Source organism: Anabas testudineus, chromosome 10, assembly GCF_900324465.2.
Source record: "Anabas testudineus chromosome 10, fAnaTes1.2, whole genome shotgun sequence".
NCBI classification, from domain to species: domain Eukaryota; kingdom Metazoa; phylum Chordata; class Actinopteri; order Anabantiformes; family Anabantidae; genus Anabas; species Anabas testudineus.
In genome coordinates, this window is record NC_046619.1 from 1847578 (window position 1) to 1873465 (window position 25888).

General features: G+C 42.6%; 2 protein-coding genes across 3 annotated transcripts; one reads left to right on the forward strand and one right to left on the reverse strand.

Annotated features, from left to right (window-relative positions):
* The first annotated feature begins 580 nt into the window (after positions 1 to 580).
* On the forward strand, positions 581 to 17109 carry nocta (nocturnin a). The gene is made up of 4 exons (XM_026358344.1): positions 581 to 648; positions 7608 to 7876; positions 15156 to 15443; positions 15837 to 17109. The coding sequence occupies exons 1-4, from the start codon at positions 581 to 583 to the stop codon at positions 16697 to 16699; spliced, it is 1488 nt and encodes a 495-aa protein (XP_026214129.1). The 3' UTR covers positions 16700 to 17109.
* Positions 17110 to 17664: 555 nt separating this feature from the next.
* elf2a (E74-like factor 2a (ets domain transcription factor)) lies at positions 17665 to 25505 on the reverse strand. Of its 2 annotated transcripts, none has more exons than XM_026357646.1 (9): positions 25217 to 25505; positions 23512 to 23595; positions 21948 to 22248; positions 20786 to 20893; positions 20499 to 20612; positions 19881 to 19964; positions 19591 to 19783; positions 19230 to 19481; positions 17665 to 18895 (listed from the first exon to the last, which is right to left on the reverse strand). In XM_026357646.1, exons 2-9 carry the CDS (start codon positions 23584 to 23586, stop codon positions 18325 to 18327), a joined length of 1698 nt encoding a protein of 565 aa, XP_026213431.1. In that variant the 5' UTR covers positions 23587 to 23595; positions 25217 to 25505; the 3' UTR covers positions 17665 to 18324. The 2 variants fall into 2 exon arrangements, with proteins under 2 accessions (XP_026213431.1, XP_026213432.1); XM_026357647.1 differs by having other exon boundaries at positions 18325 to 18895; positions 25319 to 25505.
* Positions 25506 to 25888: the final 383 nt, after the last annotated feature.

Below are 25888 nucleotides of genomic sequence, written 5' to 3' on the forward strand. Positions count from 1 at the left end.
AGTAACGTTAAAAACCTACAATATTAATATTACAGGCAGTGTGCAGTTACACAAAGAGGAGGTATAGGGTGACAGTGTAAAACAGACAGGATACTTTACCTTGTACTCTGACACTGGAGCCACTGCTGCTATGTTGCATGATTGTTTTCTTCCTGCATGTGTAAGTGTGTGAGTGTAAGTGTGTCTATTAGGATGTTTTGAACTGCACTTGTAAAAGAATCTGCAGATACTTGTGAAGGCCAAACAGCCTGGGCTTTTATTCTCGAGGGGAATCTAAGTGTTAAACGGCAGCACAAGCCTGGATGATTGCATTCACCTTCCACAGCAGAGCACCACTATTACTACCCTCCCTTGACATCCCCTGACAGTGTGTCACCCGCCCCTCCCCACACACACACACACACACACACATGCACTACCTTAAAATGTATTCTCAAAGCTAATCCACTGCACACATTGATTTAAGTTGGTTTTGCTCCCACGGGCCCCTCACTGGTTTCTGCAGCAGAGGCCGTGGGTGGAAGGAGAGAGTGGAATCAGACAAATCAACAGAAGGAGATAAATAAAACGACACATCAAGATGGTTGACACCTACCAGCAACAGCATCACACTGGGGTGAACAGGCAATGGTGCAAAGAGGAAAACAGGTTAGTGGAAAGAGAAAAACAAGGCCAAGAAGGACTAACAGAAAATAAAAAAAACACCAAGCAGAGCTGGAGAGGAACGACACGCAAGTTCATCTCCCTCGTGGTGTCCATCCAACGCTTTTAGAGAGCTCAGCCTTCGCCTGTGAGATGTCAAGCGGAAAATAGGTGGCGAATATAAAACCCTATCAGGGGCTGAGAGAGTGGATCCATCAGTGAGACATGGAGTCACAGCAGGTCTCCAGAAAAACACACACACACACACACACACACACACACTTCACTTGAGACAAGTCGAAAGAAAGATTCCCGTCTTTACAGAAACATTAACGGAAATTTCACATAAAGTATGGAAGCAGAAGATGAATGAGGGGATCACAGTGGACAAACTGTGCTCATGTTTGTTATCAGCAGCCAGAATCTTTAATGTAGTAACACATCTCAGTCCCCTCAGTCAGCACCAGTTCATCAGCTGAACAGATGTCTTCACTCATACTCGTTTTCCAGCACAGTAAAAAAAAAAAAGGGCAGCTTACACATCTCTGCTCTGTCCATCTCTAAAGCTGCTTCACTTCGCCTCCATCTGAGCAGTGAAAGGTTAGGAACGGACCCCAGCCGGGGCAACAGATGGGTCCATTTGTACTGTCCATCAGGTCAGGGCCACTTCGTAGCACTTCGAGTCAGGAGAGCAGGCAGCGCCACGTTCTCCTTTTCTCTTTCTCTTTAGGCCTCTCGGTTTTCCCCTCTTACCTTTTTCCTCCCTTTTCACTTTCTTCCGCTCCCTTAGGCAGCACCTTTCGCTCCATCAACACCTCCTCTTCACCGAGAGAGGGAATCAATAGCACTCAGGTCTGAGAGGTGGAGGAGGCATCGATTGCTCGGTCCTGCAGGCTGCCCTTTCTCTGTCTGTTCACTAAGCTCGAGGGCAGGAAGTTTTAGGGCTGTTTTCGTTGTCAAGCAAACCTTTATCTGATTTTGAAGCTCCAGAGACGCACTCATTTCTCAGTGCTGAACTTATCCACAGGACCACATAAGACACTGGCCTGGAATTCACACAGGAAGTTATTTAAATAAGGAAATACCGGAAATGATGGTTCCCCTGAATCCCACATTGCAAGTAATCATCGGATTGTTGCTGTAATTACTGAGGAGCAGCTTCAGAATGAAAATCATCACCAGGGACTGTGAGAATGTGCGAAGCAGCAGGCTCATTTGGCTGTAATCTAAGGGAGCGGGGCAAATCAGTAATAGCTCTGTGGTCTGGCTCTCTGAGAGAGGTCCTTGTGGTTTGGGCTCGTAGGTAAATGCTATAGTCACACAACCAAATAACAAAGAGACGTATTAGAGCTGTAGCACATTAAATCACAGACAGTGAACTGAAGAAATCCTCAGAGAAACCAGGCAGCGAATCAGGGAACATTTTTTAGCTAGCACCTTAATCTGTGTGCGTATTACATACACAGTTAATGTAGTTGTACTGTGTAAATAAGTATCAGGTTGAGCTTGATGTCAACAGCTTCTACTATTGAAGGATCAGAAAAACCCTTCCAAAAGCTCCTGGTTACTTTCCAGAAACAGAATCCCTTCAGCTGGGTAAGCCCTACAAAAGGTTTCCTTAAGGCCACTGACTGGTACAAAGTACAGGACTCCTGGCATCATTATTACCACAGCTGAGGCCCCCAGCTAGAGTAAAGGTTGGATGAGCACCAAAGTCTTCAGGATTCATCCTCTGGGCACTGAGCAGGAAAATATTAGACACACTTAGGTTTTCCTTCCAATTCAATTATTAAAGTGAAGTTTCCCCAGATCTCAGCTGTTACTTTGGTGACTGTAATGTTTTTGTATCTTATCAATGAAAGTAAAGAAATCTGACTTCAAATAAGCTCTAAGTCATAATGAACCCATATTATGCTCAGTCTGATGCTGCCCCAGTAAAACTCCACCTGGAATCTCCTGTCCCCTGTAGACTGGATGCCTGATACAACTTGGATCTTTCATCCTTTACAGAGACAGCCATTGGCTCCGAATCCTGCACAGAAACTTCTCCACACCTCCTGCAGCATCATCCACTTATCTGCTGTCCTTCATCCTGAACCCAGGGTGTTCAACTCCAACACGTAATCTTGCCCGAAACTAAAAGCTGCTTGTAGCTCATGCTATGAGCCGCTGGTCGTAAACAGCTCGTCCTGAATCCCATTCAGAACAACATCTGGTGCTTCCCACACTTACAGCACGCAGCATCTGGATTATACCAGAGCTACCATGGATGGCTAAAGCAGCTTGTCTTCATAACAGAGAGAGGGTGTCTTGAAATTCTGACATGACCCCGGATTACTCTGGTCCCCAGGAGACAGTAAAGCTCCCGGGTGACTCACTGTCTGAAATTACTCATTTACATAGGCAAATAAAATTAGCATTTGATATTAATGTCATGTGGAGAGGGTTTTTAAGACTCTCAGAGATTTGTCCCCTCCTGGTCTTTACGAACACGGGATCAGTGTTCACCTCCCAGTCTGCTCCAGCCTCAGCTTTGAATTCACATCTTGTTAAATATACAATTTGCAAAAATAAAAAGAGAGGAAAGATGCTAAGATGTGGAACAGGGAAGATTACATTTCTTAAAAGATAAAAGAACATCTGATAGTCCTCTTGTGAATACAGTAATGCAGGCTGATAGAACAGCTCAGTGTAACTTCAGAAGCAGTTTCAGCATGGAGCGTTAGTGCCACCTACTGCCCAGGCAGGAGTAGGGCACCTCCAACATGCAGTAATAGCCAAGGCCTGAAGGAACCCCCACCTCTTTAATCTTCACATAATCACCAGCACTGTGGAACATCATTAAGTCCTCAACGTGATGCTTCATTGCAGCTGCTTTCTAAATAAAATTGTGTCTTTATTAATTTAGGATTTTGTCTTTTTCAACCGTCTGATGTGTCTTAGTTAACAGCAGCACACGTCCCAGCTCTGAAAGTGTACGCATGAAAAGACACAGCTTAGATCCTCTTAAACTACATTTAACAGGATAAAAGCCCTGCTCTGGGTAATAACCTAGAAATATTACTGAGACTGGACAAATCAGTCTCTCCCTTAGAGATACATGTGTGCACACACGCGTACAGACAGGCACACAGACACACACACACACACACACACACACACACACACACACACAGACACACACACACACACACACACACACACACACACACCCACCCTTGCATTTAACACACTTGCTTTTGCTTTTCTCAGCAAGACTTTGTCAAATGAGGTACAAAACTGCTGAGGAAATGGAATGCTGTGTTTCAGGTCTTATCATGGCTCATACATTATATGTCGATGGAAGCACAAGTCTTAACCTTTCCCTCTCAAATCTCCGTATAGTGTGATATCAGCACTGAGCAGCAACTTCTATTTTTGTTCTGCATCACTGAGGCACTTTTGTGCAGCTCTCTGTAAAACCTCTGCATTTACACATTATCAACTCACTATGAAGATTAATTACACAGCCCCCAATGCCTCCCTGCTATCCGTCCTCAGTGGACAAATTCAAGTTAATCGTGTTTCTGAAGAAAGTTGTGTTCTCAGTCGATGCACAGCTCAAACTGTGCTCTTCAGTTTTATTCACCAGGAGACCAGACAAGAGGAACCTTTCAAAAACACATTACAAACTCCTAAAGATAGCAATACAGAGGGAGGGGCGAGGAGCAAAGCTGTGGTTATTGTCCTGATTGGAGATCAGTTGCAGGGCCTTTAAGATCATTGATGGTTGTAATGTTTGAGTTCCAGTGACTAGCAGGAAAAGGTGTAATGTTATCTCATCGTCCTACCTGGCACATGACTCACAGCTGTTTCAATAGAAAATAAAGGGTCGGTCATTTGGAAGCACTATTCATTGACTCACACTCTAACCACTTAGTGGGTTATGGCGCACACATTACACATTACTGCAGTGCTTCTCGAAACTCCTGCCACAGCTTGGATTGGCTGGATGGATGCTTCTTACATGCTTTACTGTCGAGCTGCTCTCCCAGCCGTTCAGAAGGGTTGAGATCTGGCGAATGTGCTGAACCCTCCATTATAGAAAGCACATTAGCTGACTACCTCTTTCCTAAATAGTTTGTACATGTTTCTGAGCTGTGCTTCGGGTGATTGTCCACTTGTAGGATGAAACTGACTCCAACATGCAGTGATAGTGTCCACATTGCTTGACATATATGAATATTTCCATCCAGCAAAGATGCTGAAGGAGTGTTTGACACGTGAATCTGCATCTCACAAATGCTCCTCATTGTGATTCAAACCCCTCAAATGTATGTTTACACCAGTTTTCCTGCAGTTCTCCTCCAGTCTGGTCCAGTTCAACATGTTATTGTTATCTGGGATAAGACCAGCATGCTGGAGTTGCCTCTTCACTTTTGGTTTTGAGACACTTGTGATGAATGAACCTGTAAGTTGAGAACCTGTGAAGCACCTTCTTCTGTAATGTATCTGTCTTCCTGCTCAGTTGTGCACTGAAAGGAAAGAAAGTTTCTTTCAAACTATTTGTTTGTGGCCATTTTGTTCCAGATACTCAAATAGTTTGAGGTTTTCGGAATTGATGGCAGCAACACATCGCAGAAAAGTTCAGATAGGACCATGTTTACCACAGTGTAGTGTTTACTTTTCCAGCCTGTTGTTGCCTCTGTCCAAACCTTTTTGAGATGTGTTGCTGCCAATACTTTCAAAATAACCTTGTTTTTTCTTTCATGTACATTTTCTCAGTGTAAATTTTTTGATATGTTTTTCTGGTTTCTATTTTGAATAAAATCTGGGTTTAAGAGATTAGCAAATTGTAACATTAAGTGTTTAAGTAGATTTTTTGGAATTGGTGTACAAATTTAAAAAATAACATAAATGTGTGTAATAAAGAGTGGATATGAGGATAGATGTACAGAAATAAAATACTGTACTGATAAAAAAAAACTCTTCACAGTATCTGATGAATGAAAGAAACATGTACAGATGAGGCAGATGGCCGCCCACCCTGAGTCTTGTTCTGCTGGATGGTTCCATTAAAGAGAGTTTTTTTTCTCTCCACTGTCGCCCAGTGCTGCTCAGCTGGGATTTGTTGGGTTTTCCACATAATTCTAAAGTGCCTTGAGATCATATTGCTGGGATGCTGTGTGATGCTACATAAGAACAAGAGAAGAAGAAGAAGGTTTTCACTCTGTCATAACAACCTCCTTAACAAAGAAACCAATACACGTATTCTATAATTATGCTTCAACGTAAGACAAGAAAGCACTTTCTCCATCCCAGAAGAAGTCGCTAATGTCTTCATTATTTCCATTTTATGCAGCTGCATAGCTGTGTATACCTTTGTGACTCCACTTCACCTACCACCACCTTCCTCACTTGTAAGTCGCTTTGGATAAAAGCGTCTGCTAAATGATTTATATTTAAATTTTAAATCTACATGGTGGTTTCAGCACCTTCTTCGTCAAACATCATACTGTGCTGCATTTATATGATCGATTATAAAAACTGTAGTTGATTCCAGATTAAGATTTGACAGGCAAACAAGAGAAAAATATAATGCCTTATTATAGAATAAGCTTCCAAAGTAATTTATTAATTCTAGTTAAAAATGTATTAATTCTAGTTAGAATTTATTAATTCTAGTTAAAAAGAGCCCTACATTAAAGAGACTAAGTGATGTCTGTATTGTCTTTATTACTTTTGTATTTTTGCACACCCTCTCATTCTTTTTGCACATTACTGTTGTTCTTTTTGCACTGACCTGCTGTAGCAATTGAATTTCCCCAATGTGGGATCAATAAAGAATATCTTATCTTATCTTATCTGTATGATTTGTTGGTGAGAACTTTTACCTTTACCTGAATATCTTTAGTGTGGTGAGGTTAATACTTCATCTAAATAAACTTCACCTGTAAAGTTTTTCATACTCGCTGCACACAGGTAGTGAAAAAACAACAGCATGTGAAGAATAACAAATGGACAGCGCAGTTTGAAACGACGTGCAGAGATGACTACCTCACTGTGGGCTGAGCAGCCTGTAGATGACCACCAGGTGGCAGCACAGACACACGAGGACAGCACGGAGCCTGCAGTGTAGCAGTCCTGGATCATGATCGTGGTTATGTACTAAGTTCTATAACGTTCTACTGTTCTCAGCTAATTCCACTATTAACAAAGACCAATACAGATCAATGCCTGTGGCTACACACGATCAAACCTTCGTAGGCAAATGTTGACATTTACTGAAAAGCAGATGAACCCAAATAAAGCCTATGTATGTAAAAGAAAAACAAATAAAGAGAGAGGATTGTTGTCCTACGGGACTGGTTTTCAGGGAAAGTGAAATCATTTCATAAGAATCACTGTGCGTAGACCGCAGAGAGAACACGCATCAGAGGCGTGCTGGTGACGTCAGGGTTGTCGTCATCAAGTCCAAGCGCACCGAACGCTGATTGGTTTATATGTAGGAAGTTAACGCCCTCTTGTCGCTGTTCTCCGCCCCTAAGGTACAAGTGGCTGCGCGGCTCGAACCACTGGTGTGATGGGGGGGGGGCAACAGAACGGGGCTTTTTCATGTCAGCAGCTTTATTTGTTTGTGAAGGAGGCGAAACAGCTGAATACATTATAAACCTCATGCATTCACTTCGTCTGTCATAAAGTCATCTGTAGTTCAAGTGTTTGGTCGACTCAGGAAGACGTTACGGACTAGTCCATTTGGCCAAACCCTCAGTAGCCGGTGTTCCGTGACTCACCAGAAATACTGATGTAACTTTTGCCGGTTTCTGTTCAGAGTGACCGCGCCGAGCTCCTAGTTCGGCTCATGGCTCCGTGTTGTTGGCGCAGGTGAACGGACAGCGGCGGACTGCCCGGCCCGGCTCCCTCTGTCGGCTTCAGTACAGCCCACAATGAATCCAGCTCGTCGCTGCTCGGCTTTCTTGAACCAGGTGTGCGCGTCACCGCGGGCGGCACCGGCAGCCGGGGGAGCGTTTTCTCTGGCACCCCGGTCAGCCGCGGCCGGACCCCGGTCAGCCGCGGCCCGGCAGCCCGGCCGGACCCCGGTCAGCCGCGGCCGGACCCCGGTCAGCCCCGGCCGGACCCCGGTCAGCCGCGGCCGGACCCCGGCACTATGGCCCCGGTGTGAAGGGAGTTGGAGGAGGAGGAATAGGGACCAAAGAGCTGAGGACGAGTCGAGCATCCACCCCTGGAGCGACAGGTGGGAAGTTAGAGCTAAAACTTCTTAACAGCTGTAGTAACGTACAACATGCTGACATTGTCTTTCCGCTGAACTATGTTGGAGTATTTGAAGTATTTGAACTTTTAAACGCGCCTACAGAAGGAGACGTGTCGTGATCCAGTGTGCGGTTTCTGACTCACTGCTTTGATGAACATGAGTAATGTCACAGATCAACAGTACAAAACCCAAAGATGCTCAGTACACAGTGAACAGAGACCTGGAACAGCAGGTGTCTGTCCGGGATCAATAACATGTTTTATTGAGGGGCCTCATCATTAGATACAATCCTAAAAAAGTTACTACTAGATTTGTAATGAATTCATCTAGTGACTAATTATTTGTCTTTATCTTCATTTCTTTATTAACTAATGAATCCTTTGTTTAACTTAGTAATGCATAATAACCGTAACTAGCATTAATCATGCTATTTTAAGATGAAATGAATGTTGAATGTGGATCCTTACGATACTATCCATCACGAGGCCATTGCAGTTTTACAAAGCTTGTATAATTGGGGATAAACACGAACACTGTGACACATTGATGTACAGTATTTACATAATCAACTTACATTAATATGTATGTTATATGTTGCTCCTACATTATGAGACCAAAGTTTAGATTTTCAGATTCGATTCAGGTATTCAATCTAATCTAGATATATTAAACAACACAGAGGATAGCACATTTTGTCAGCAAAAATGATAAACTAACTTACTAAATTATTACTCTTGGTTTTAGCATTGGGCTTTACGTGTGGAGACAGCATTTGTTACAGGATAACTCAATATGTAAACTAAAAAGCTGCCTAAAGAAGCTGTTTTGAATGTTAGAGAAGACAAAACAAACGGATAGTCTTAAAAAGCGATGTGCAATGAGTCAGCCAAAGAAAATGAAAGTTTTCTATCAGTATCCTCAAAATAATTACCTTCACTTAGGGACCTTTTACTGACAGAATCGCTCTAGTCAGATGGTGTTTTATTGAGTTGTTGTGAAAGATAAACTCATTATTTGTCCATGTCAGCTAACTGTTATCTAGAGTTTGTCCACTTTATTCATGCTATCCATCAGATAAATAAATAAATCGAAGGCATTACATGACGGTTTGGACCATATGTAACTAGTTATATTTATTCCCTTTGTAATACTGTGACACAGGATATCCTTTTGTGCAGGTCTTCAACAGTTGCCTCTGTCTAGTTATCTGCTCCAGTAATTCCTGTCACTACAAACCATGACACAACACTCCCTGACTTCTGCACTACAGGCTGAGAGGTCTGTGAGGAGAACAAGAGCAATATCCATCCAGAGCACAGGATGTTCCTGGTTACTTTGAATAGGATGAAACACAGCTAAAGCTCAGGCCAGCTATTTCTAAAAGAACAGAAGATTTAGGTTGAGGTCCGACAATTATGAGAACTAGAGTTATATTAAACCAACACTTTATATTTATTACTTAAACTGGTATTTTGCCCAACACTATGTTCAAAGTGAGTCTATTTTTAGTATTGCCACAAGGAAACACATCAGGTCTCCAGTTACATGCTTGTGGTCAGGTTACACCTATCCAAACTATTACACGTACACACACATTCCTTCTTGGCCTTGGTCAGCAGAAAAGTGGTGTAATTCAATAAATTCTGTGTTTGAGGGCTCTGGAGGTTAAAAGCTTCTAAACAAGACGCACTGCTGGCTGTGTAACTGTGTAACTGGCCTCCAACTGTAATAGGATCGTTCAGGCTGACTTATGTAACCATCCAGTAACGGAGACATGGGTCAAGACAGTGCACGCGGGTCAAATCAGTCAGTCATGTTAGCATCCATTTAGAAAGTGGTCAACATGGATGATTTTATTCATGATTATTGAAAGTTTCTACTTAAACAGTAGAAACAGCAGAGGAATAGATGATCTGGATTATCTCTGTCCACTAAACCAGGTCCACTCAGCACAGTTGGGCTTCAGAAACAGCTTCACTCAGCCATGGAGCTGGAGCTGCCAGGGACGACTGTGAATCAGTTGGTAGGTAACATGTCTACCAATCCAAGGTTTGGTGGTTGGATTCCTGGTATCACACAGTAAATTCTGGATTTATCAGATAATGTTCTGGGCTGACAATGATGCTGTAGCTTGTGATCCACTGCTGAGTTGGCACCTCTACAGGGAAGTGTGAAACAACTGGTCTGTTGTGGTCTGATTTAGCCAAGTAAATGTGGCAGTTCCATCTTATTGTGGCTTATTTTAAAGCCCACTTGTGTGAAGATTTTAATATAGTGACTTTAAAGAAGAGATTAGATGTAAACATTAGAGCAGAAATGCTCAAACTAAAAAAAAAAATGAGTTCACTGAGTGCAGCTTGACACATTGTGTGTTGGGAAAGTTTAAAAATGGAGCGTATGTCCCAGCAGACACTTAGACATGTTAGAGCAGTAAGAGCACAGTGTCTCAACAAGTCCTTACAGTGATTTAGCAACATCAGGGCCGTGGAACATCTGGATGTTAACTCCACCTATTTTCCCACTATGCAACATGTCAGCATGACAAAAAGGTACCACTTTGTAGGGTTTTATAACACACTTTCCACAAAGAAATGAGCCCTGCCTTTATTTCAAATAAGAGCAAACAAGTTGTGTGTTTACACAAAACACAATCCATGATATCAAAACACATTTCAACACAACAGAGTAGTCTATAAATGTTTGTTTTCTTTGTACCCTGTTAAATTAGTTGAGACATATTTAAATATACAAAATACATAATAAAAATACAGCAGTGGTGCTACTTCATGTGGCACTCAACTCTATACACTATTAACTTCCCTAAACCAGAGTAACAATCCAGTTTATATAAGTCCAGTACATGTTCTTAGTAACGTGATACAACAGCATAGTTTGGATTATTATTTCACACAGTGGCCTTGAATCACCATTTTTACCTACACAACTATCTGGTATCTCCACACCATAACTCTTGGCAGAATTTTACTCTGCTGCCACCATGTGACCAAAGTTTGTAATGTCACATAAATCTCTGGCAGCACACAATGTCAGTGTAGCACACAAGTGTACAGAAGCTTTTATCCAAAGTGCCTTAGAGGTGAAATATAAAGCAAGCAAAATGTCTAAGCCAAGGTGAAAAACATTGTGTTTGCTATAGGAAGAACTGTTTCCATTTCCTGAGGTATGACGGTTTGACACAGTGTTTCACCATCAATGCAAAACTTACCACCCAGCTACATATACAGAATTTTGAAAGAGACTGAAATTTACTGTATTTCACTGTATTTTAGAGTTCTGTTAAGAACTAGCATTAATAAAGAACATTTATCACACCGCCAAAGTCAGATATTTATATCAACTGACTTAACTTGCCTTCTCACGTGGAGACGTATGAATGTGATCATGGTGTGCACTAAATTAACATACACATGATCTGTCTGACAGCTCATTGTTGACTGACATTCCAGTTTACCGAGCTTCCTCCCTGAGAGCTGTGCAGGGTAGGCAATTCAATCTCTTAGTGTGTGTGTGTGTGTGTGTGTGTGTGTGTGTGTGTGTGTGTGTGTGTGTGTGTGTGTGCGTGTGTGTGTGTGTGTCCGTTCACGTGCGTGAGAGGAATTCTTGAATGGGCCAGTCAGTGACCTCCTTCATCTGGCTGCCACTGCAGCATTCACTGGGACTGACTCATGAGAGTCACACTGTGCCTTTGTGCCCTCACCCTTCAGACTGTCTTCTCTTACTCTGTGCAGTTCAGAGAAGGTGTGACTGAGGGGACGACAGGTTAGGGGGATAACCTTTAAGCCGACTGAAGATTGTGTTTTTGTGTGTGTGTCCATCAATTGTGGTCCAGGTGAGTATCAGCTGATGATGAATACTACACCACTGAATGAATATTATAGTATGAATGTTTGTTGATCAGTTGATTGGGTGGAGGTTGATAGTTTTGTTTTTTGCCTTGATCATCATAGTACGTGTTGGATAGGCTCTTTGTGCAGACATTCACAGTTGACGGGATATAATGTAAGACTTTCCCAGCGTTACCACTTACGCATGATATTCTCATTATCCACAGCTGTGTTTTGTCTTTACTGTCTATTCGCAAATGTTATCATTGAAATGAGTTTGTCCAGGTTGGGATGTCTGTTGTCCTGTTCATTAAGTGACTAATGTAAAATATTTCATTTCACAATTAGCACTACAATGCACACAATTATTTTTCTATTTCAAATTAGAGAAAGCTACGGAGCCCCCTAAGGGTCATGGTTGTGATTTTTTGGAGCTGCTTTTGTGTTCCTTTTGATCCTTGATCCATGTTGGCTTCACCCTCAGCTGTGGCTGCTCAGCACTAAGTAGCACTGAGTGATTCATATAGTGTCTCACCATCACGAGCTCCTGTGCACAATCAGAATCATAACAGCTGAAGCACAGGCTTATACCATCCCATTCTTAATCCCAGCTACAGCCTGTCTCAGTAAGTCTCAGCAGCAGCCAGTTATAGCCTAAGACTGAACCATGGCTGTGTTATGAGAACCCACAGCCAGCAGTGGTGTACTGCGTGAGGGGTTTTGAGCTGAAAGTGTAAAACTCTGCAAAATCGGTGAACTAAATCAGATTAGTGAATTCTCTGTCCATGTGAATGTGCTACTGACGAAGAATCACCCACACTGTCTGTTTCTCTTCCCATTTCTGTCCTCAGTTAACCAGAGAACAGCATCCTGTGTGTGTGTGTGTGTGTGTGTGTGTGTGTGTGTGTGTGTGTGTGTGTGTGTGTGTGTGTGTGTGTGTGTGTGTGTGTGTGTGTGTGTGTGTGTGTGTGTGTGCGTGTGAGAGAGAGAGACAACCTGCCCACACAGCTCTTCACTGTCCTTTGTCTTCCATCTTCCTGTTTCCTGTTTAAGATTTTTACTAATCTTACTCACTAAAGCAGCTGTAATGATGAAGAAGCCTCATTGGATCTTGTGCGCCCTCCTTGTCTCATCCTCTCCGTGTCTGAGACAGGCTTAATGTGTCTCCTGTCTCAGTAGAGGTCATTCTGTCATCCCCTGAGTGAGAGTGAAGGAACCGATCGTTCAGACAGAGTGAGACAGACGTCCTGGAGGATGAGACAGATAAAAGATGACTCACAGCAGAGGGAGAGGGAGGGGGAGGGGCAAGGACCTAGTAATGGACAAGAGTAAGTGAATGACAGAGACAGAGAGGTAGACGGAGCCAGGAAGAAGAGGGAGGAAAGCATTTGAGCAGATATGGAGGCTGTGGGTAAGACATTCCTACTTGTATCAATAGAATGAAGTTCTTTAGGTGGACCATCCTGTATTGTCACAGTCTGCATGACTTACCGTGAGTTAGACACTGGCTGTTCTGGCCTTGTCATGCTATTTTGAATTGGCCTTAAATGTAACCACGGGTCCTGTGAACAGGTTAAATTAGTATTTCTAAAACCCTGCAGTGATGGTTGTGTCTTTTTTGTGTCATATTCATGGGAAACTCATCAGATGACTTGGCTTTTCCATTGGTCTTTGAAATCTTGTGCTTCATACAGAATAAAAAGGCACATTAAAATCAAATGGCTTATGATGGCAGGGGTCACCACAGCAGATCATCAGAGCTGCCTATTCATTTGATTATTGCAACCCTCCAAAATATAGCGGGCTCAGGACTGACCTGTGACCTCAGCAGCTGGCTTTTTTCTTCTCTCTCGGTCTCTGGGGGCTTCAGTGTTTTGTCAAGACTCCAGGGAAATTCAGTTTACATGTGCCATTTTCATGTGCCTTGAGAATGGCAGATTGGCCACAGAGTCCCAGAACGGACACCGGGGGAGTCTGACCACAGTGCCTGTGAAGAGTGGTGGAACCGGTGATGGCTACTTTACTTATTCAGGATTATATAGATAAACTACTACGACCATGTTATGACGCCTTTAGTGTGTAGTCAGTGTCATCACTATGTGACTGTAATAGCTGGTTGTAACAAGGAGCAGAGATTGTTCAGGAGGTATATGTATATATGCTGTAATTCTTCTTTTCTTTTCTTTTTGCATCAATAAAATGTAATAATTATTAATGAGACTAAAATATTGTAATGCACATTTAATAAATAATTTAAATGTTCAAAAAGTATTAAGTAAGCACAATAAAAAAAAAACTAAAGAAATTCTGAATTGGATTTTAAAATATTTACATTTAAAACATCTTATTTGTGGTGTGGCAACAAGCTCATCTGCTTGCTAATTGCTCTGTGTGGAGGTCGCTGCATTGAATTAAATTGAGGAGCTCTAATCTCACTCACTGCTGTCTCTGAACACTAATAAAAGGCATCAGGTTCACTCACTTGCACTGGTGCACCCAAATAACTTTTCACACCAATGCACTGAAACTATCCCTCCTGTAGTTTTGTACTTTTGTACTTTTGTCTGGTGGCTCAGTAGGAAAGTAAAAGCAGTGAGTGCAAAGGTTTTTGTATCTGATATAAACTGTGTGCTACCACCTGTTATGCCGCTAAAAAAGCAAAGTGGCATGTACAGTGAAATGATTCAGATCATCAAAAAATGTTTAGTATTACACAAAGATAACCAGTGTAAGTACAAAAGGCAGTGTTTAGTTTTTCATTTATTAAGTGGAAAAAAGTTGTTCAAACCTACCTGACCCTAAGTAAAACAAAACCCTAAGTGTGTTTCAGACCACTGTTCTACTTTATGAGCTTGAGGTCACAAACTGATGACTGGAGAGCACAGAATCCATGGTTCCATCAACTGTGGCAAGTCTATCAGTCCAGAAGCTGCAAAGAAACATCAATGTTCCGTCAGTGTCCTCTCCAACCTTTGCACATACTAGACTGTTGGACTGTTTGTTTTCCTGTCCAGTACTTCAGTGCGTGCCGTGTCTAAAATATTTACACAAAATGTTCTGGGACCTGTAAAAATAGCAACAGAACCTTTATCCTGTCTACAGAACGGATGCCACGTCTTTATAGATGTTGGCAGTGAAGCTCTTCAGTTCAGTGGTTTTTCATGCTATTTGCCTTCCTTCCTGCCTGGTAGCACGAGGCGGAATCCATGTTACCCATGACTGACAAAATTCATTACTCGTGAACATGTTTGTAATCGTCATGGATGGTAATCATGTATGGAAACCAGATATCATACCAGGAAAATGGGCCTTTCTTGGCTGGTTATGAGCACTATCTCGTCGTAGCTGATGTTTGCTAAAATTGCAAAGCACCTTCCTTAATGACAAAGTATTTTTGTTATTTGCTTCTTCATCAGTTTATCCAATGGGCGGTAGCAGCAGCAGCAGGTTGTTTGGTACGTTAGCCCAGTCCCTCAACAGCCTACCCTTGGCCCAACCAGACCTGTATCCAGAAGAAAGCCCAGATCCAGACCTGGACCTGGCTAAGTTAGACCCAGACCAGCTGCTCAGAGAGTGCGAGGAGGCCCTGCAAAGGCGTCCGGCCCGCCCCCACCGGGACCTGGTCTATCCCAGCGGGATGGTGTACCGCCACCACAAGAACAACCCTTCCATACGAGTCATGCAGTGGAATATTCTTGCCCAAGGTAGAGATCTGTTGACAAGCCTTAAAACTGTGCATCTGTTAAGACTAAAGTCAGATATAGAAACTTTATATATTTATTATTTTATTATCATTTAAATAGCCTTGAATAGCAGCATGGCCCTAGTTTACAAAGGGCACATTTAGATTGTTTATGGTCCTCAGAGGATGAATCACATTGACTTTTTCCTTAGTGCTACCATGAGGTGAACATTTGAGCTTTTAAGTGAAATGTTTTGATAACTATTGGATAGACTGGTATCACCTTAGGTTTGGATATTCCTATTCCCCTCAGGATGAACTATGACTTGGTGATTCTTTGAATTTTACAGGATACATTAGGTATTTTACTGTTGATGACATTAGATTAAAAGACAATCTGTCTCCTTGTTTCCAGCTCTTGGTGAGGGGAAGGACGGGTTTATCCGCTGTCCGCTGGATGCCCTCAACTGGCAGGAAAGAAAGTATCTGATCCTGGAGGAGATCCTCACGTATCGCCCTGACATTGTGTGTTTGCAGGAAGTGGACCACTACTACGATACTTTCCAGCCAATAATGGCCAGTCTAGGTTACAACAGCAGCTTCCTGCCCAAACCCTGGTCTCCCTGTCTGGACGTAGAGCAGAATAACGGCCCTGATGGCTGTGCCCTGTTTTACCGGCGTTCGCGTTTCTCCCTATATGCCTCAGCTCACCTGCGCCTGTCAGCCATGATGCTGCCCACCAACCAGGTTGCTATAGTCCAGACGCTGAAGTGTCAGGTAACAGGCCGGCGGCTGTGCGTTGCCGTCACCCATCTGAAAGCTCGAAGTGGCTGGGAGAGGCTGCGTAGTGCGCAGGGTGCCGACCTGCTGCAAAGTTTACGCACCATAACATCTCTGGGTGGCGGTCGGAGCAATGCGGCGTCAGCCACCGTCCCTTTGGTAGTGTGTGGCGACTTCAACGCAGAGCCTTCAGAGGATGTGTACAGGCGCTTCACCTCCTCCTCCCTTGGCCTGAGGTCAGCATACAAGTTGCTGAGCTCTGACGGACAGACGGAACCGCCCTATACCACGTGGAAGATTCGCCCCTCTGGAGAGAGCTGCAGCACCCTGGACTATATCTGGTATACACATGATGCTTTGAGTGTGGACTGCCTGTTGGACATTCCCACGGAGGAGCAGATTGGACCAGATCGGCTGCCCTCATACCACTACCCCTCTGACCATTTATCATTGCTCTGTGACATCAGCTTCAAGGAGGAACCCCATAGGTTGATGTAGGCTGCCTCAACAGCACCAACAGGACCCAGAGGGGGACTACTTATCCAGATACAAGTCAGCGTAGTCAGAATGAGATGTTAAGAGGTTAGAGGAGTGTCACTTCCTCTAATATTCAAGTTAAATTGGACACTCTGCCATCATTTGGAAACAAACTGTGTTTGGACTCAAAACACTCAACACTCTTCACTGGAAACAAACTGCAACTATTTATTATTTCCATTATGCTTCTAACCTAATTTTATTAAATTATTCTCTATGTTTTCTATTGGTTGGTTCTAACACAATCAACTTTTTCTTTAGTGTCTTCAAGTAAATTATTTAGCATTCAAGTTGGTTCTTTCGTGTGACACTAGTCTCACTGACACCAATGTTAAAAATTAACTCCTTAGAAAATAAAGAATCATTATTAACTCTGTTGTCGCATGTTCAAATTGCTGTGTTCATGTGCAGTTACTGGTGGATCTTCATCACACGTACGGGACGAACATGAAGCCTCATGATGTTTTATAGCTACAGTTTAGTATGCATTATGCATCTGACCACTGGTGTTATGAGTTTTCAGATAGTAGGAATTGAAGTAATCCGATATTGAGCAGGGTCTGGTCACCAGACAGAGCTCAAGTTCTGCCCAGAATTTAACTTCTGTGCCTTCAGACCAGAAAATCTTTGTCCTCATCTTCCTCTAAACATTGTATATCGTTCAAGTGTTACTGAGGTGTTTGTCCTCTGAGTTCACTATATGGAACATACACATACACTGGGCTGTGCCTTTCTAATCTTTGTGGATAAAAATGACAGAGGCCCAGAGAATTCAAGAATCCCACTCGTGAGAGTGATGTGAGGCCTCTTTTCACCATTTCCTCTTCTATCTGAAGCCACAAAAATACATCAGAGTACCCATTCTTTACATGAATAAAACAACTTTAGACAGTTTTAATTCACATTTGTCTTTTTTATAATACATGTTTCAGTAAAACCTACTTCAATACACTGAGTACAAGAAAAAATAGTATATTATACTTCAAATGTGGAGCACACCATTTAACTCTTTTCTCTGTACACACACTCCCTTTTTTGTGAACAGTAAAAAAAAAAAAAAAAAAAAGACGCTAAGTGTTGGCAGAAGAGGGCAGTGCTGTGCAGTAACACACTCCTAACCAAACCAGAAAAGACTGCAACAGAGGAGGAAACAAAGAGATGAATTCATACTACATGTGTACTGATACATACCCGCTGAGTATCAAAAAATGATTTACATTTACAACAAAGTCAGGTTTTTTTTTTTTTTTTATATTAGGTTTGATTACAAAAAGGAGTTTTTGTAATTTACAATCTAAGGCTGCCCATGTCTTCTGAGCTCTGCAGGATCTGTGTGTGTGTGTGTGTGTGTGTTTGTGTGTATTTGTACAACAGTCCCTTTAATCCTTTGTGGAGCTTCAGCAGCTCCTTGGTGAAAGCAGGCATCTCCATGGAGACCAACATTAGGCTGACAGTCTGAGCTAATCAGTGAGCTCTGCTGTTAGGCAAGGGAGGTGTGGGATGTGTCCTGCACTTCCTCAGCAGTGTCCACAATCACTTCCTGTACACCCCCCTCCCCCATGTGGCCCCCACTAAGGGTGGTGCTCTCAGGATGACAGGGTTTCAGCTGATGCTGCCGGTGAGCTGGAGGGAGGCAAAACCTCTGATTGTGCTGCTTCAGACTGACAGGAGGGCTTTGGGGTTTGGCAAGGGGTTTTGGAAGGGACGGGGTCAGGCTGGCTCACCTGAACAGAGAGCTGAGGCAGTGGCTGGGCCACTGTCGCAGGCTTGGCCAGGATGAGCTGCGGTGCCGATCGGCCCACTGTTAGCTGAACCGTAGAAGCAGTGGCCGCTGCTCCAGGCTTAGTGACAGCCTGCGCTAGCTGCGTAGCTACAGGTTTGGCCTGGATGAGCTGCGTGACCTGGCCTGATGGGTTGGCCTGCATGAGCGTAGCCAACTGGTTGGCTGGGATGGTGATGATGGTGATTTTCTCTCCTGCTTTAGAGCCAGCAGGCAGCATGGTGGGCAGAGCCTGGATCACCAGTTTGGGGGGGGCACTGGCAGAAGCGTTGGCCACCGTTACAGGGACTCCTGTGGTGGTGGTGAGGATGGGGGACGAGTTTAATGTCACCTGACCTAGTGAGTTAGTCATGACCACTGGCATGGCTCGGATGGGTCTGTAGGAGACGAGACAACAATTCAATTTTATTTGTATAACACCAAATCACAACAAGACTTTACAGTGTTTAAGGTTTAAGACCTTACAAAATATAACTGTATACAGAATTCTATAGAAAACCCAACAACCCCACTTGAGCAGCACTAGGTGACATTGTGAGAAAAAAACTCCCTTTAGAGGAAGAAACCTCCAGTACAGGTGGTGTATTTTAGACACTTCACGTTAGTAGAAGACAAGCAAGGTAACGTTAGAAGGTTAGGGTCTTAATCTGGACCTACAACAACAAAAACTAACTGTCACATTAATGCCAAACTAGAACAAACTTCTCAAACCTGGTGGCGGCGTTGCTGGGGATGACAGTGACGTAGGTCTGCTGTGGCTGAGTGGAAGCAGGGGAGTTGGTGCCCAGGCTGACGGGACCCTGCTGATGAGCTGGGTGCTGGCCAGCCACCACACCCTCACTGTCCTCCAGCTCATCACCTTCATCATCGTCAATCACCCGGATGTTCTTGGGCATCTCTTTAAACTGGTAGGCCAGACGTTGCCCCTCCACCTTTGCCAGAATTCCACGTTGGTAGTAATACCTATATTATACACACACACACACACACACGAGAGAGACGAATTGTTACATATGACAGAGACACACTTTGTTCAGGACTATCAGGTGTGTGCTGAGCAGGTGGTGCTGACCTCAGGGCTCGGCCCATGGTCTCATAGTTCATGTCTGGCTTGTTCTTGTGTTTCCCCCATAGTTTGGACACGGCCTTGGAGTCTACCAGTTTAAAGATGCCCTTCTCTCTCTGCATCCACTTAATGTAGCGAGGACACGTGTTCTTATCCTGCAGCAGCTCCAGCAGGAACTCCCACAGGTACGTGGTGTTGCCTGGAGGACACAACACAACATTGTGAAGGCTGCATATAACACAATAAATGTCACAGTGAGATGTCACTACACTGATGAAAGTGTAGCTGTTGCAGACCTTTGCCCTCCCTCTGCCTCTTCTTGATCCCCAGATCAAAGGAGCCATTGGAAGCAGGATGGTGTGTCTTGGGTTTACGTCCACCTGCACTCAACACACACAAACGGAATCATCATATTGAAAGACAAACCCCAAATTCCATATGAGGACACATTAGCCACACATGACGTATGACTAATGAGAGCAGGTCCATCACATTGTTCCCACATATGATCAGACTGTATCTTTTTTAAATGTGTTATGTGTAATGTTGCTGTTGTAGTAGCCTTGTAGTGTGTTACAGACACATCTTTTACACTGTTTTTAGAAGTTATCCAGATCCCTTAATTGTGATTTAGAATTAAACTATGGATAAAACAGAAATTAAACAACAAACAAATTAAACTGATTGTAAAGTGATTGGCAGAAATGGCAAATGTATTCATTTCAAATTAGAAGCACCACAAAAACTAAGCAGAAAGTGAAGCTACTTCAATTATAGTTATGTCTTCAGATTCTAGAGAGCTTTATCTAAATTATGGGGGATGGTTGTTGTCTTTCTCTGAGAGCTCATTTAAACACTGGGCTCTGTACTGGAACCACTTTTGTGTTTCTGGCTGCAGTCTAAGGAATACTCACCTCCTCTCTTCTTCTTGACAGCAGGCTCACAATCAGGAGGGATGGGAAAGGACTCCTCCTCTATGGGTCCACACTCAGTAGATACCTCCACCACTGTCTCCATCATCACATCCTCTGTTGGGGCCAAACAAATGCATAACATACACTAGTCCTTTTCTGCATATTTCTGCATATGCAGTCACCACACTCTTACATTAGAAGTAAAACTAGTTCCTCACTGGAAGACCAGTGGTCCTCACTGCAAAATACTGACTCCTGTAAACAGGAAGTACTGGATGTGTGCTTACCTGTGTTGCGTTCATTGTGCAGCCCTCCAGGAGACTCCATGTGGAGAAGAGCTTCAGCTGCTTCAAAAGTTTTGTCGAAACACACCATGTCATGACTCGACATCTCCACTGCGGGAGGAGACACACAAAACCCGGTCAGTGCACAGATCTCTGCAAAAAACACATGCTCACTGCAGAGACCTATCAAATATCAACACAATCCCAAGTGTGGTGAGAAACAATCACAACAGAACAGAGCTGCAACTATTTTGAAATGCAGACTTCCTTATTTGCGCTTTCTACTGGCAGTCTGTTCCTCCCTTCCTGTTTCCTGTCATCTGCTCTCAACAGTTACATTGTTGCTGCCAGCAGAGGGCTGTCTGCTTCTGCCACAACAGCACAGCAGCTTCAGGTGCTCTCAAACCATCCCTTATTTTTCAGAAGCTGCATCATCAATATACTTTTATTATTGATTTGACATGAACCAAAGTTCAATTGCAATCTACTTGAGAGAAGATGTCTCACGCTTGGTTCTGTTCAACCTACAGACACAGTAACTGTAACTGTAACTAGTGGGTTTACAGAGCGGCCCTTCTTCATATACAATCTTTGGCTGACCACAGACAGCAGCTGTAAAGAGCACTTCAATGACAATAAACAAGTGTCTGTCTCTGTCCCAATCTCAACCATGTCTGAGTTGGGATTATGAGCCAGAGTGAAGCTGGTTTTGAGTAAAAAAGTAAAAAATAAACAAAAAAACAACACCGTACATAAGTATTCAAAGCCTTTTGTATAATATTTTCTTGAATCACCTTTAGGAACAATTACAGCCTCTTTTTGAATATTATGCTACATGCGTGGAACACCTTTGCTGTACCTCTCAAGCTCCATCAGGTTGGACGGGGAGCGTCAGTGCACAGCCATTTTCAGATCTGAATTTTCCAGTCCAAAGACGTTGTAGAAACATCTCAATGATGATTCAGATCAATCACAATTGAGTGTCAGGGCTGTGTTTTTTTGTTTGTTTGTTTTGTTTTTGTTTGGTTTTTTTTAACATCATCATTATAGGGTATTGTTTGTATAATTGTGAAGAAAATAATTGATTAAATACATTTTAGATGTTAAAAGTAATACTTTCTGGTTGCACTGTATAAGATTTCACATTCAGAGATTTTAGCCTTACCTGTCTCAGCCACCTCAGTGACCACCTCCTGCTCCTCAGCCACATCCTGCATCAGGTACGTCTCATCATCATAGACCAGCACCTGAGCCGAATAGCACTCCTCCACCTGAGCACTTGGCATCTCCTCCACAATCACAGCTGGGCAGCCCTCCTCCTGCAGCACCACACCCTCCTCCTCTTCCACACCTTCCTCAACCTCCTCGCCGCCCTCCACAATCACTGCCTCCACCTCCTGCTGGACCACTTCTTCCTCCTCCTCCTCCTCCTCCTCCTCCTCCTCCTCAGCAGGGAGTTGCTCACACTGAACAGTTTGGAAAATACAGAAAAGTGAGAATTTTTTTTGGTCACATCCCTGTAAGTACAACATTATCATAAAGAAATAATAGATTATTTAGTGGCATATGAATACCACTAAAACATAACATAATACAGCTTTTCACTTATCTATGTGGGGTACAATCTGAATCATATAATCTTAAACTAACTGCACCTGTTTAATAAATGTAGTGCAGTAAGTACACGTAAGTAAGTATAATGTAAGTATATCTGCCAATGAAATGAGATGGAATAGAAGCACAAAGTGGCACAAACTGGAGTTTCTTCAAGTTCCAAACAATGTTAACCATCTGTGTTGTGCATTCATCACCATGACAGTACCAGGCCACAACATTAAAAACACCCAAGACGAACACTGGGCAGGTGGGGAGCAATTTAGTCTGAAGACCACTAACCGTGTTCTCACACTATTTTGTAAGTTTTAGGGAGTTGCAGAAAAAGTAGCCAAATAAACAGTGACTGAGTCAGCAGCACAGGAGGCGGCACTTAAGATGCAGTCTTTAGACACAGTGGCTAGTGTGGGATGAGTATTTCCTTCCAATGTTGGCTCATTTGTGTAAACTAACTCTCACCTCATAGATGAATTCCTTTATAGAAATATTGATTTTGTTTTTAATTATACAACCAGATGTTTATTCCATTAGAACTGGGCAACATGGTTGGACTAGTATATACATTTTGATCCATCCAAGTATTTGAACAGTTCAAATTTGTTCAAAGTGTAGACTGTTTGAGGCTTTGGCCAGAAATATTGGATGAACCATGTAGGAACACCACTAGACATGTACTGTCTGTCCACGACGCTGGTATAAAAACAGTTTTATTTTTAAGTATTTTTAGCAGCTTCCTGCTCAGCTGTTCCATGGCCAAGTGTGTGTGTTATTTCGTCTTTTGTTTATTTACAAGGAACTGAAGACAGCTGCACTAAAGATCTGGCAGTGCATCACCAGTGAAGAAGCCCAGCATCTTGGTATGTCTATGTCTTCCAGACTTGACTTCAGGCACTTACTGATAACTAATTGCAAGTAGTCAAGGCACCAAAAACAATGGTTCGTGGACAAAAAGGTTTTAATTCCTACATAGTTCCAATATTTTTAAACAAGCCTAAATTCACTATTCTCTGCTTACTCAAAACTAAATTTTAACATTTGAAACCATTAACACAATCTCTCAAATTAATTTCCAAAACATTTTTCCAACAGAGAGTTTCAGGGACAGATAGACTTACCTGCTGGGGCTCCTCCACCACAGTGACATACTCCACTATGTTCCCTCCACCGTCTGACACAACCACAGAGGTCATCACTCATTCCTAGCAAATTGAAAGCACAGACAGTCAGGATAGAGAGGGAAGCAGTAAAATAACAGCACTGAAAGATGTACAGTACACACTGATCAGCCACAACATTAATACCAACTTTGAAAACTTTAATGCTGGCTATAATTGTATCACAGCTTGCAGATTGCACATGCTGACCTCAGGCCAAAAAACATTAAAACCGACAGGTGGTGTTAATGCTTTGTCTGTGTCTAATATCACATTCATACAAGTTTGAAGTGTCTTTGTGTATATGCACAGGGGCTGATGTCATGTGAAAACCCCACAGGCGCCTGCTCTCCTCATGACTTAGCCCCATTAGTGCTGTGGTCTTTGGTGTAAAGAAAGAGACACCCAAAAAAATTCTGTCTTATGCAAAATATATCTTTTAAATGATATAGTAAAAGTCTTTTTAGTTTTTACATAGTCATACGTCTTTATCAAGCATCACATTTGCATTAAGAAACAACATATACATAAACTACAACAAGCATCAAATTTACATTAAGAAAATGCTTCAAGGATCAAATTTACAAGAAACAACATATATACTGCAGCCACGGGCCAGCAGACAGAGGATTCAAATCACAAACACCTGAAAAAATTATGGTGTCATGTCATTTTCTTTTAACTTGGTGCTAACAATAAGAGGGATTTAAAAACACAATTTGGTATGACTGTCTACCCAGTGTGCATTATATAACACCTAATTTGACATTTCACTAACTTTGTTTTGGCTCTCCTTTGAACAGTTCGAAACTGCTTTCTGTTGTATGTCATGGTGTTTTAGGACTGGCTGAGAAAGCCAGTTCATAGTTTTAACTCATAAATATATAACATAACATAAAACATTGGTACGTATATTAAGTTGAGCTGGGAGCAAGACACTGGCACTATGTATTGCATTGTATTTGTGGAAAAACAAATACATTAAAAAATGACTAAAAGTACAATTACACCGATTTTGATGAATTCATTCTGACAGTTCATCCTTTAGGATAAACATGGCAGCCCATCCTGGAAACATGCAGGTCAGAGGAGGTCATGAAGACAAACCTAACGGTACTGTTGGCTAAATGCCAGCACGAATAACCAAAAACAAAAAGAGTGATTAAATAGTGACAGTGGCCGTGTAAGATACGACTGGTGTGTGAAGAGACGGGAGGCACCAACCATTCTCAGCACACAGGCTAATGTTTACTTTCTGAGCGGGCTGGCACGTCTATATGCTGCACCTTCAAACTCTCCAGCTAACTAGTTAGCTAACCGCAAACGCTTCTGCTGTTGACTTAACAGAACTTATCCAACTTGCATAGTCACTTTATGCAACCTATGACATTTAATAACATAAAAATTCAATAACAAAACATTGACATGTTAAGGAGAGAGCGATCGTACAACTCGATAACTTAGCAAAACCTAGCATTAAGGTTATATTGAGCTCATTCAGTTAGCAGATAGCTAGCGAATATATAGACAGTATTTTAAGAAAGTGTACACTATGTACAACTGGTCAATAAAACAAATTACGACATTTGTATTATATATAATAATATATATATTATAATTTTTGGAGCCCGCTGATATGTTAATACAATGAGTTTCCTCCAATTACCTTGTTTTGCTTTAGCTAGCGAAAAGTAAGCTCCACGGCTAGCGCTAGCTGGGCCTATTTATTAGCTAACGTTAGCCAAGTTGACGAAGCCAAACCGCTTACTTCGCTCGCATTAACTAATGTTTGCAAGTCCTCCGTCCCTCGAAAATTACTTTTCGGACCCTTACAGACGGCCTGTGTTAAACTCTAGAAGACGAACGCACACACAGGCCCTGAAGTTGTGTTATGATTACTGCTCGTCTCTTGCTATACTGTAGCCTTCCGGCGCGCCGCCTCTGCGCTACAGCCGATCCAGCGCGTCAGAGCGCAGGCCGCCGTGACGTCACGACGACATACCCCCATTCACAATAAGCGCAACCCGCTGATATGACGTACACTGAAAACATGTCTAGAAGTGCTGCATACACATAAACAGAGAAGTTAAACCAGTAGTTCATACATTCATCTAATGTTTGTTGAAATATACGTATTAAGTAAACAGCAGTTTTTCTTTGCTGTCCCTATTTTTAATTCATTATTCAAGACAAGCATTATTATGTGACTTTTTTCTTTTTACACTTCCTTAAATGGTCTGTTTCCAGATTGTGACAAATGTGTCGGGTAAAAATAAACAGCAACAATAAACAACAACAGATTTGATGTTTTATAGCTATTTTGTCTTCAACATTTTGA

Bases quoted from the DNA above. Each gene is read 5' to 3' on its own strand.
- nocta (XM_026358344.1), top strand. From the start codon at position 581: ATGGTTGACACCTACCAGCAACAGCATCACACTGGGGTGAACAGGCAA. The intron at 649-7,607 runs GTTAGTGGAAAG...TTCTTGAACCAG, and splicing joins TGGTGCAAAGAGGAAAACAG to GTGTGCGCGTCACCGCGGGC. The intron at 15,444-15,836 runs GTAGAGATCTGT...CCTTGTTTCCAG, and splicing joins GTGGAATATTCTTGCCCAAG to CTCTTGGTGAGGGGAAGGAC.
- elf2a (XM_026357646.1), bottom strand. From the start codon at position 23,586: ATGACCTCTGTGGTTGTGTCAGACGGTGGAGGGAACATAGTGGAGTAT. The intron at 19,965-20,498 runs GTGAGTATTCCT...TGTTGAGTGCAG, and splicing joins TGTCAAGAAGAAGAGAGGAG to GTGGACGTAAACCCAAGACA. The intron at 18,896-19,229 runs GTTTGAGAAGTT...CGTCTCCTACAG, and splicing joins CCCAGCAACGCCGCCACCAG to ACCCATCCGAGCCATGCCAG.